Source organism: Monodon monoceros, unplaced genomic scaffold, assembly GCF_005190385.1.
Source record: "Monodon monoceros isolate NGI ecotype Baffin Bay Population unplaced genomic scaffold, NGI_Narwhal_1 Super_Scaffold_12, whole genome shotgun sequence".
Lineage (NCBI taxonomy): Eukaryota > Metazoa > Chordata > Mammalia > Artiodactyla > Monodontidae > Monodon > Monodon monoceros.
The window spans coordinates 32029150-32041854 of record NW_021703768.1 but is presented as its reverse complement, the minus strand read 5'-3'; the positions used below and the strand labels follow the sequence as shown (position 1 = coordinate 32041854).

General features: G+C 44.5%; 1 protein-coding gene across 2 annotated transcripts in view; it reads right to left on the bottom strand.

Moving 5' to 3' along the window:
• EGFLAM (EGF like, fibronectin type III and laminin G domains) overlaps window positions 1-12705 on the bottom strand; it is a 170246-nt gene that overhangs the window by 37674 nt on the left and 119867 nt on the right. For both annotated transcript variants that reach the window (XM_029217211.1, XM_029217212.1), the window contains exons 9-13: window positions 11840-12158; window positions 11119-11219; window positions 9762-9862; window positions 7605-7749; window positions 4199-4388 (exon numbers count right to left, since the gene is read on the bottom strand). In XM_029217211.1, coding sequence (XP_029073044.1) covers window positions 4199-4388; window positions 7605-7749; window positions 9762-9862; window positions 11119-11219; window positions 11840-12158 — 856 coding nt within the window. The remainder of the gene's footprint in view (window positions 1-4198; window positions 4389-7604; window positions 7750-9761; window positions 9863-11118; window positions 11220-11839; window positions 12159-12705) is intronic.

Sequence of the window (12705 nt, the reverse complement as noted above, 5' to 3'; positions counted from 1 at the left end):
TGAAGGAGATGAGGTGGGAGGGGTCGAGTAATGAAAGGCCCCTTGGAAACAGGTTTCTTGGGTTTGGGGAGGTGGGACAGAGAAAAAACTGTGGTTGAAGCCGGCAAGGCCAAGTTAGAGATCAGAGTGAAGGAGCCATGACTTGCAACTGTCCTCACCCTCTTCTGGAAGCCTGCATCTCCATGGGAAATTAACCGCTGTTTCCAAGAGCCCAGTCTCCCCCGTGGTGAGACTGCATTTAAGTTATAGGAACTTGAACTTCCAGAGGACTTATTCAAAGGAAAGCAAATATGGAGGTGAGGAAGGATAGCCAGCCCTGTTCTTGTACCCCAGGGGGGAAAATGGGAAGAAATGGAAAAAAAAAAGGCCATGTGACCAATGCCTGCCACTAAGGTTGACAGAGAGCAACGGAATAATCCAATAGCTGCTCCCAGGGATCCCAGAGCCAGCAAGGTGGGTCCTCCGGGTTCATCTGCTCCATGGAGTGGTTAGTATTGTACCGGGTGAGAACTTAAAACGCTGTCAGAAACTGGCCCTTACTCAATCTTGCAACTTCTTAACTACCTGTCAGAGATTACAAGACTGCCAGATCTGTCCTTCAGGGCTGTTTCCCTGTGAGTTCAATGAAGAGAGAAGAAACAACTTATACCCTGTGGATTGGTAGAGTCAGATTATTAATAATAACATCAACAACAGGAAACACTTACAACATATTTGCTGTGCAAGGCTTTATTCTAAGTACTCTATGTGCACCGTGACTCATCCGGACAAAATAATCTTATGAGGCAGTTACTATTTATAGATGGGGATACTGAGTCTCAAAGAGGTTAACTGACCTGCCAAATCCAAGCAATCTGCCTTCAGAGTCCAGACTCTTCAACAGCACAGGAGACTTCTCGTGGGCTTGCTGGTTCTCACCTTACCACAGCGGGAGCCTTTGTAATAGCTTTAGTCACTACTGTTGTTTGCTTTGACCAAGTGATCAATTGAGGGAAAAAGTAACATAGGGAATAACAGGTGGAGAGTAATCTTTTCCTTTCAAGTAAACTCCATCTTTTGTAGTTTTAACAATGGTGTCACCTTTAGGAGTGAGAAAAGTAGAAGGAAGCAATTTGAAACCAATTCGGGAGCCTCTGACGTGGCAGATGTGGTTAAGAGGGCAGGCACTGGTGCAAGAACTGCTGAGGTCACCATTTACCAGCTTTGCCACCTACTAGCTGTGTGACCTTAGGCAAGTTACTTAACTGCTCTGAACCACCAGCTCTCATCTGTAAACACTAAGACTAATCATAGCACCTACTTTGTAGGAATCTCGAGAAGATTAAAGTAGTTCTGGATGGTGGCTACATGTAGTAGGTGCTCAACTAATATTAGCTACAAAACAAGCAAACTGTACTTGGAGTCATGAAGATCAAATCCTAGCTCTGACTCAGAAATGGAGAGAGGGTGGAATAGGATCATATGTGGTAGAGCAAACGCAGGCAAATGTGAATGGTAGAGCTAGATTGTGCGCACGTGGTATTCACCATGCGTTCTTTCAAAATGACATCTTGAAGATGGAGAACAAAGAGACCCAAGAAAGGAACTTGCCATTTCTTGCAATAACAATGTCATATGAGGATGTGATGCTCAGAGTTGTGGCACCATCTTGGGATTATGAGTGAAAAACAAGAGAACCACTGAGATACCAACCCAGAGTTCTAACGTCATTGAGTCACTGTTAGGGACTGAAGTGTGTCCTCCCAAAATTCATAGGTTGAAGCCCTAACTCCCAATGTGACTGTATTTGGAGACAGGGCATTTAAAGAGGGAATGAAAGTTAAATGAGGTCATGTGAGTGGTCCTAATCCAATCTGACTGGTGTCTTTATAAGAAAAGGGAGAGACACAGGATTCAAGCACAGACAAAAGGCCATGTGAGGGCACCGTGAGAAGGTGGCCATTTGCAAGCCAAGGAGAGAGGCTTCAGGAGAAACCAAACGTGACACCACCTTAATCTTGGATTTCCAGCCTCCAGGACTGTGAGAAAATAAATATCTGTTGTTTAAACCACCCAGTCTGTGGTATTTTGTTACGGTGGCCCTAGCTGACTAAAACAGTCATTGACTTAACCAACCTTAGAATTATCTATCTGCTGCCTTCAGTGATGGAATAAATGTCCTTATTTCTTTAAAAATAATCCTAGTCTTTTCAACAAATGGTGCTGGAACAACTGGGCTTCCACATACAAAAAAAAAAAAAAAAAAAAAGATGAATCTAGACACAGACCTTACAACCTTCACAAAAATTAACCCAAAATGGATCACAGACCTAAATGTAAACATGAAACTATAAAACTCATAGAAAATAACATAGGTGAAAACCTAGATGACCTTGGGTAAGGCAATGATGTTTTAGATATAACACCAAAGACAGAATCCATGAAAGAAATAATCGATAAGCTGAACTTCATTAAAATTAAAAACTTCTGCTCTGTGAAACACAATGTCTAGAGGATGAGAAAACAAGCCACAGATAAGAAAACATTTTCAAAAGACACATCTGATAAAGAATTGTTATCCAAAATAAGTAAAGAACTCTTAAAACTCAATAATAAGGAAACAAACAACTCAATTGAAAATGAGCCAAAGATCTTAACAGATACCTCACCAAAGAAGATATACAGATGGCAAATAAACATGTGAGAAGATGCTCCATATCATATGTCATCAGGGAAATGCAAATTACAACAACAAGATACCACTATGCACCTATCAGAATGGCCAAAATATGGAACACAGACAACATCAAATGCTAACAAGAATGTGGAGCAAAAGGAACTCTCATACATTCATGGCAGGAATGCAAAATGATACAGTCCACAGTTTGGTGGTTTCTTACAAAACTAAACATACTCTTACCACATGATCAAGCGATCACACTCTTGGGTGTTTACCCAAAAGAGCTGAAAACTTATGTCCACCCAAAAACCTGGATGTTTATAGCAGCTTTATTGATAATTACCAAAGCTTGGAAGCACTCAAGATGTCCTTCAGTAGGTGAACAGATAAATTGTGGTCCATCCAGACAATGGAATATTATTCAGTGCTAAAAACAAGTGAGCTATCAAGCTGTGAAAAGACATGGAGGGAACTTAGATTCATATTACTAACTGAAAGAAGCCAATCTATTAAGGCTACGTAATGTATGATTCCAACTATATGACATTCTGGAAAAGGCAAAACTATAAAGAATATAAAAAGATCAGTGGTTGCCAGGGGTTGGAGATGGGGGGAGGAGATGAATAAGCAGGGCACACAGGAATTTTAAGGCAGTGAAAATACTCTGTATGATACCATAATGATGGATATATGTTAGTATACATTTGTCCAGACCCATAGAGCATAAAACACTAGAAGTGAACCATAATGTAAACTATGGATTTGGGGCAATTATGATGTGTCAACAGGGTCATCAATTGTAACAAATATACCACTCCAATGGGGGATGTTGATAATTGGGGGGTGGGGGGCTACGTGTGTGTGGGACCAGAGGGCATATGGGAAATCTCTGTGCCTTCCCCCCAATTTTGCTGTGAACCTTAAACTACTCAAAAAATAATCTTAATTTAAAAAAAGGAAAATAGAAAAAACCCACAATCCTAGTTCTGCCCTATTTTAGATAAGTTCTTTAACTTTTACAAGTCCCAGTGTCTTCATGTGTAAAATAAGTATAATAATAATCTCTACCTCCTCGAGTCAGTATGAGGAATAAATGAGAGGGCGTCAAGAACGTGTTTGGCACGGTGGTCAAGAATTGGAATGTGGCCATTTCTTTTAGAAGCAAAGAGTATATGAAAGATCTTTCTACATTATAGTGTTGGTTCTTCCACTGGACTGGGTGAGGAAGGGTCAAAGGGCTGAAATGCTGTTGCCTTGTCAGATGAGACCAGGCTGCGTTTCATGAAGAGGGCCAAGATGACAGCAGGACACAACCAAGGGTTTGGTCCACCCTTGGTCTTATTTACCACGTCTGAGTGTTCAGATTCAAGGTCATCATGTCTTCAGAGCACCAACCTCACCCCTCAGGCCCACCTCCCTCCTAAAGCTCTGCATTAACCATCTGCCTAGGGTTGTAGCCCATGAAGCTTCTCCCCACCCTGGCCCAAAGCAGAAAGGCAGTCCCACGGAGAGCATCCCACCCACTGGGCAACCACTTACCCACATCGGCCCCGCTGAGTGCCTTCCCCAGCGGCCAGGGCCTCAAGTCCATTCTCTTCCCATTAACAGTGAGTGACTGTACACAGCCTTGAAAGCCTCGGTTTGTCCCTGTTGCTCTCACCAACCAGTAGGCACGGGGAGCCCCACCAAGATAGAGAGGCGTCTGGAAGGTAATTTTACTGTACTGGCCCTTTAAGAAAGATGGAAACAGTAACTCACTACACAAAGTCAAAAGCTAAAACACAACAGGTTTTCATGAGGGACACGGTTAAGATGCAATTTATAGCACCAATGTTTTCTTCCATCTGTATTTAAGTTACTGTCCTCCTGGAAAATTAAACCCACGGTTACCACAGAAAACTCAAGAGAGCTTCTCAGAGGGCTGTCTTTCGAGAAGGGATGATTTTGGAACCTAGAAGGGAAGGGAAGGTGGGTTAGAGCCAGGAGCAACCCAACAGGCAGTGTACCACGATGGGCATCCCAAAAAAAACTTTCTCTTTCCAGTCCTGACACCAATTTACTGTGTATCTTGGATGGGTCATAGGGCTATTCTGTGTCTCAAAAGGTGATAATACTAATTTTGTGTATACGTGGGCTAACGTTTACCCTTTTACTGTCCTAGTCACCTTTATACTATATCCTGCAAGAGGCATTTGCGAGGGAGAGGGAAATTGCCAAGACTGAGTTGCAAAATATTTTGAAATTTGCTCATGGATACAATTTTTTTAAAGTGTTATGACAGCTAAGTAGGGACATTTCCAGTCTTAGACTAAACCACAATCTGGATTGTAGATTTTGAGGTTACAAAATACAGAGCTGAACATTAGGTGGGACAGAATTAAGGTGCTCTTGGTTATTTGTTATTTTTATTGCAGAAATATCTCATTTGCTTGGATTAAAGGGTAGAGAAGGAGGTTGGGAAAAGGTATGCTGCGAGAAGTTATAAAATGTCTAGAATGTAAGCCACTGAAATGTAATCTTTACCCTTTATACTTCTGTTATCAGTAAGTAAAACATCTAATCATTGCTTTTCTAATGAATAGATAAGAATCATTTGTAAATAGTATAGTAAATATGAGCTAGGCAGCTTTAAAGTATTTACAGTGGATTTTAAGGATTAATTCTTTGCCAGCCACTGGCATACAGCTTTCGTGAGATGAATTGAGTGCCCTGTTGGCTTATTTCACCAAGATCCTCAGGATTTACTTCTTCTGGATCCCTTCCTCACCCTTCTGGCCCTATTCCCTGATCCAGGACCACAGCAGGAGCCCAACAGCTAAATCCTTTTCTCCTTGTTTGGAACATTAAGTGCATCAGAGGGGTGGGTAGCTCCTCTGAAGCTCCCTTCACAACATCCCAGGCAATAGTGTTTGAGCCTAGCCTTTACCTTCCTCTAATGAGGGTTGTCTTTGGGCCTCTGGAGGCTGCTTTGCCTGCCCATGCAGAGAACTGGTGGTATCCTGGAGTCTGCAGTCCCCTGGCACAGCCCTTAACAAGTTTTAATGGGTGCTTAAGTGTGGAAGTCCAATTCCCTTGCTTTGGGTTGGCATCACTCCGTGGTACTACTTGCATGCCAGAGCTCCCCTGTGGGATCAGGCTAAAGCCAGATCCTGATGAACTTTGCCTGAGATCTCACTCTTACTGACTTCTGCCCCTCCCCCGTTCGTCTTAACCCCCTCTCTTACAGGTTTCCTATGGGATCCCTTATTTTTTTTTTTGCGCGGTACACGGGCCTCTCACTGCTGTGGCCTCTCCCATTGCGGAGCACAGGCTCCGGACGTGCAGGCTCAGCGGCCACGGCTCACGGGACCAGCCACTCCGCGGCATGTGAGATCTTCCCGGACTGGGGCACGAACCCGTGTCCCCTGCATTGGCAGGCGGACTCTCAACCACTGCGCCACCAGGGAAGCCCTGGGACCCCTTTCTTCGTGCATCATTTGCATAAGACTCCTCATCTCAGGTCTGTTTTGGGGGAACCCTGACTTAAGACAGAGTCACTATCTCTTGAGACAGTTTTCTCAAACATTCCACATCTGAGGTCCTGCTTATACAACTTGCTTAGCAAGTCTTGGTCGTAGAGAGGCAGATGTTGCCCTGAGTATCCACAAAATCATATGCTTTTTGTAATTAATGCTTACATGCATTAAAATCATATACTCGGAAGGCAATCCTCTTCGAGGATTAGAGTCCCTGTTAGAGTACTGCAAACTACACACATAGGCACCAGAATAGAATAGGATTATCACCTCCATTTTCCTAGATGCTATGCCTCTATTAATGCAGCCTATAATTTCTTTAGCTCGTTGTTATCACATGGCCCTATTTATTAACCTTTATTGAATTTCCTTGTTTTAAGACATTTACACATGTGTTACTTCTGTTACAGCTTCTCCACCTGTATTCATGTTAGTATTTTGGACCCAAGTTCAAAATGTCTTTATTCCTGTCAAATTTAATTTTAACCACAGTAGGCCTATTGTTCTGGCGTTTATGTGATTCTGCAGTGCATTTATCCCATCTTTCCCTTCCTTAGAAATATATGCATATCTGCATAAATGATCTTCCTGGATTCACATTCACTCTATTTGGATTCTTGTTCTTTTGGAACCACTGGGATTCAAATGAATGAGATTTATTTTTTCTATTCTTTTTTTTTTTTATCAGCAAGTCATGACCCTTAATATAACATGTCTTGTCAGCAAAGAATAGTGAAGAGCCCGGGCAAGGAGAAAGCTACACACATATACACAAAGGCTTCTTTGCTACTTTTTTCCTCAGAGAATACAGATGCTTGCCTGATTAGAATTACAGGCTCGGTTCCTTGGCAGGTTGCTAATCCCAGCTGTTTATTCTAAACACAGTCCTAAACTTGCTCAGAGCATGACAAATGTGTGAATACCTAGTTACGCTGCTTTACCACTTCCTATAATCATGGCCCCAAAAAGGTGGATGAATGGATTACTCCTGAATATTGAACCAAGTGAAACTTTCAGGACGATTTTCTATAGCCACAGGATTGCAACACCTCTGCCTTAAAAGCAAGCTTTGTGTTTGGCAGTAATAATGGCTTCAATTCTTCCAATATGGGCCTTCCTCCACCCCCTGGCATTGATGTCCTTGTAGAAAGAGAACACGTCCCCAGGCACAGAGCCTACTGCATGTCCCTGTGCACCCAGGGCCATGATGCTGGCAGTCACCCTTCTCCTTGGTACATGTGGGATGGACACGTGCCCTGAAAGCCCACCTAGGGTGGAAAGCCGGCAGGGTCACATCAGAGCCAGGTTGCATGGGTTTGCCATGAAAAGCAGCCCATCTGCCAGGGCTGTCAGCTCTCTGCAGTGGGACCCTGCCAGGGTGCTTGTGGTGCGTGCTGGGCAGGGGGGCAGGGAGCGAGGCTCGCACTCACCTGGGACTGGCCTGTCACCGGGGTGCCGTTGTTCAGCTGCAGCAGCCCGTTCAGCCCATCTCTGTAGAGCGTAACCGTGTGCCAGCCCCCTAGCTTGATTTTGGTTTCACTTACGATGATGGCAAGCCCAGTTCCACAGTTAAACCTGTGGGAGAAGAAAAGAAAAGGAAAATTCTTAGATCAACCAGTTCATTATGTTTTCAGACTCCATGGACATCACTTCCAGGGTAATGGCTTCTTGGAGAGCCAGTCTGTTCAGAGTTAGGTTTACAAATATCAAGAGCTGTTTAAATCTACACATGGAAGAACTAGACGCCTCCTTCCCTGGGACCTCCTCAGCCTGGTTGTCTTTAATCTGCCCATAGAACCTTTCAGTGTGGAGTCTCCTTTAACCCAACTTTCTCTGCAGCTTAGAGAATCCTGGGCAACTAAGATCTTCTCTCTCCTTCTCAGCAATGACCAGATGCTGAACATGGACTCAAGGTGCAGAGAATTAGAGCTTGAATCATTCTGCTTCCGGGGATTTCTCTGGGGACTTCCCACAACTCCGAAATGACAGGCTCAGTGATGTTAATAAAATGTAAAAGAAAAAGAAAAAGAAACCAAGTCTTCACACTCATTTTGACAAGCTGGCCAGCAATGCCATCTGTGTTCAGCTGGGCCTGAGTGCAGGGATGGTTTCCATGGGAGTCTCCAGCTCAGAGGGGGTGTGGGTGGAGAACGAGCATTCTCAGACAGTTGCATTATTCTTGTTTTTTTTCCCAACCTCCGTATGGCCTGGGGTGCCCTCTGGTCACTATGCCTGACATGTAGGATTCTGACCTTTTCCAGGCAACCTCCAAGCAGCCACCGTGCCATGTCCCCCATGAGTTCTGAGACTGCTGGTGGGGAAGGAAGTATGGCGGGTGTTGCCAGGATGTGCACTAATTGCAGCCCACTTCTCATGGCCTCCCTTTGTCTCCTGATCGTCAGTGGAGTGGAATGGGGTGGAGAGGCGTCGCAAAACAGGCTCACATAGCGGGGTGGATCTCAGAATCACGCAGTAGGAGTTGCAGAGATGGAGAGCTGCTACCAGCAAATAACCAGCGGGGCTAGCGGGAGTCAATCAGATCCTCCAAGGGTTAGATCCACATAAGGTTAGGGCCACTGCCCCAGATCCTGCTGGCTGACCTCAATCTCCCATCAAGCAATGCATTTAGCAAAGGATGCGGGGACAGGGGTGGGGGCATTTTCTACCCCACGTGAGATACTTGACAGTCTCATCCTTCTTAACCAAAAGTAACTTTTGTGCTAAAATAGTGAAAAGACAATCGTGGTTGGTGCTTACTGAGTGCTTTTGCTACGGGTCAGGCGCTGCTCTAAGTACTCTCATGTTTTCATGCATTTAATGCCCACAGTAGTCCTGGGAGGAAACATGGGCTCGGAGAGGTTAAGTCATTTGCTGACGGTCAGGCCGCAGGAGAATAGTGTCATCAGGATCTTAATCAGTGAGCCATGGAGAAGCACCCAGCTGATCCCCATTGGTTGTCCTCTCATAGGTGCCGTGTGCACCTCCATGAGGGTGGTTAAAACACTCACACGTCCACAGAACTCTGTATGCAGAAAACCACACATAAACCAAAGGTGGCTTCCAAGGTGCGTTGGGACACAAATGATCAGGGCAGAGGAGGTAAGTCAAATAGTCCACCACAGCCCTGAGGAAAGACGAGGATGGGGTCTGAGCCTCTGGAAACTCTTAGGAGGCTATGGGCTCCTCTCTGGGCTCTGCGCTGTCAGCTGTATCTACCGCAGGGGACAAGGTGGAAGTCCCAGCCTTCTGCCCATCGCATCCACCGAAGCTCCAGGAGAGAAGGGACTCAATCGTTTTGGCTCACTGCCACATTCCCAGGCGCTGCAGCAGTGCCTGGTACAATGTGGCGGCTCAAGAAACATTTGCTGTTGAATGAATAAATGATTACAAGGTTCCAAACTCAAATTTGAGGGGCAACCCTGCAATCCTGATACCCCAGTATTTAGTAAACTGGTCCATGCTCATCTTATACACACCGTTCCTTTATTTACAGGGATCCATTGTGTATAGATTTTGTTCACACCATAAAAAGGAAAACATAACATAGGGTAGTATTAAAAATCTGAGGGGTTTTTGGCAGGAGTTACCTGAACTGGAGTGAGCGCTGGACGACAGCCAGGGACATGAAATCCCCCCTCCCGTGCTCATTCTCCCCGCAGTAGAGCAGTAAGCCATCCTCCGCCTCTGCCTGTCATTATAGGAACGAAAGCCACACGGACAATGAGCGCCTCTTCCTCCATAAAGGGCCACCTGGAAACACTCATGAATACGAAACTTGAGCATCTCCACTGTGTTCCTATTTACAAGCATGTGGACTCCAATCACTTCCCAGGTACCTAGTCCCAGTTCACTTTCAATAAGCAGAGGGCAGCGATATAAACAGTGTATGAGGAATTTTGCAGTGACGTGAGAGGAAGGTGGCCCCATATCTGACCCCCTCTTTACTTGGCTTCATGGATCCACCAGCAGAGGCTCTGGGAAACCATGTGCACAAAGACCGCAGTCACACAGGGGCCTGCTCTCATGCTCATCAAATTCTATTCTCACCAAAGAGCATTTTAGTTTTTCCTTTTTTAAAAAAATTTCCCATGCAAATTTGCTTCTTTCCTTCCATTAGGAGAACATGACAATACAAACAGCCCATGGACTAGTTTAGTTTTCACCCATGTTGTCTGTCCTAGACTGGGACAGATCATCTTTTGGACCCTCAACACTTTGACCGTGACCTGAAGGGGACTTGTTTCCATATCTCCAAACCTTTTCCTGTCATCTGAGATACCCAAAAGGATCACTTTAAGCTGAAGGCGATGAATTCTGATCCACAGCTGATTCAGATCAGAGAGCATCTATTGGGCCCTCACTGTGTGCCAGGGTTGCATATAGTCATTTTTCTATCTGTTCAGTTACAGTCATAATAATGAACGTTGTTTGGGCTTCCTTTAAAAGGAATTTTGGGCTGGAGAATGCATTTATACCTTCTGAAATCCTGGTCTGAGAAGTGTCACTATTATGAGTGTTGACCGAAAAAAAAAATGCACAACCAGAAGTTGAGAATTATGTTTTATTTGGTGGACTTGCTGAGGACTTTAGCCCGGGGAACAGCCCCTTAGAGCTATTGGGCTTAAGTCCTCAGCAAATTTGCTGAATAAAACATAATTCTCAACTTTTAGGTTATGCTTTTTTCAGTCAACACGAGCAACATGTGTGGGACCCAAATATTCTTCCTGGGAACCTTCAGGCCAACCATTTCCATAGTTCAGTAACATACAGAACCCACCCTCCCTTTGCTGCCGCCCTTGAGTGTGTAAGTGTGCCCATCGTTCTCGCTAACCTGTGAATGGGTTTACCCCCTGCTTCCTCTCCCCTCTCCTCCTCCCTTTGATGTAGTACACTGCTGTGTTACGGTGTCCAGTAAGCACTGATCAAAGGATTAACCCTTCTTACCCTAAATTCAAGAGTAATTTGAAATGCCTGATAAGAGTTCTTCAAAGGTTCAAAGGTTACATAGGAGTGGCCAAAGAACTGAGGATACTGTATAACAATATCTGAAAAGAGAAAAAGACAAAACCAAAGCATGCTGTTTCCTCACTTCAAATGCAAAAAAATCAGTACACACCATTGCCTGGATGTCGCTAAGTAAAAACCCCTGACAGTCTGTTAAACCTAGCTTGCCGTCTTCTTCACTCTATTCTTTACCCCCAGGATTCTCATTCCTGGGGACTTTGAGCTTCTGAAATTCTTAGGGAGAAACTGGATCTTTGGAGCTGGTTACTTGCCACCCTAAAGAGAAATCTTTAAGTGGCTTGAAGGCCGCTGACACCTGCTTCCTAGCTGTACATCTGTGTGATGTAAGTTGGCTCAGCAGAGGTGTGATCAAAGTAAGCCCACCCCCAAGATGCCATCAGGATGACTTATTAATTGCTCCAAAAGGACTACATGTTTGGCACATGTAAGAATAGGGCTGCTATCTACCTAGAAGCAATGGAAGTTGCCTCACATTTGCCCTGTGTAGCTAGCTAGCTGATTTAGTGACTAAAACATGGGAGAAGGGGCTTATCTTAGAAAAAGGACTTGAAGGAACCATGTGTGGATGCAAAACTGCCCTCTGGCTCCCAGTAGGGCCAACGCATGACCATGTTCCCCACCCCACCACCCAAGGGCCTACCTTCTGAGCAGCTCTCACCACCTTTGCCCAGGTTGCAGTGGCATCGAGAGCCCCCCCAGGTGTAGTCATTGACACAAAAGCTGTCAGCAGAGCAGAGAATTTCATCACAAGACACGTCAAAAAGCCTTGGCATCATAGCCGCACCATTCTTCCCTTTCCTCTCCACTGGAGTGGGCTGAGGAGCCACCTCAGTCATGGGGAGAGATGCTGGGGTAGCGGGGACAAGCCTAGAAACGGTCATCGGGTTCGACCTGGGCGCCATCTTGGATTCCGCCCAAAATTTCTTATTCCCTTCTTTGATAGCAGGAAGCGGTTTAACCTGAAGACAGAGAAGGAAAAGAAGTTCAGGATTAACACAGAGCACGGTAATTAGACTGCCTTATTTATAGCTGACGCCTAACACTTGAAAATATAGTCACTTTTGATACTTACCAAAACCTTGGGATGTACAGAGGACAAATAGTACTGACTCCAGTTTTATGGATAAAGAACTTGAGGCTCAAGGATTTTAAGTACCTTCTCCTGTATTACTCAGAAAATCACTGCTAAAGCTGATATTATGTGATTTATTATTATTACAATATCACGAAGATGCATTTACCTTGTCAAGGAATTGTTCATTTCCTTATAAAAACTGAGTTTATAAAATTTCATTTGGTGGGAATCTAAATACGTTTTTGCCAGATTGTGAAGTCAGCAGGCAGGAACTGACTACAGAGCATCAGCATGGTTGATACCTAGTTACTATTAATTTATGATCACCTGGTGCCTAATAGTCAGAGGAAATAAATGTGTTAAAAGCAAATGAGCCAAGTTAAGTAAGTTTTAAGTAAAACGTTAGTGGTCCATTGACTAAATCACCTTGT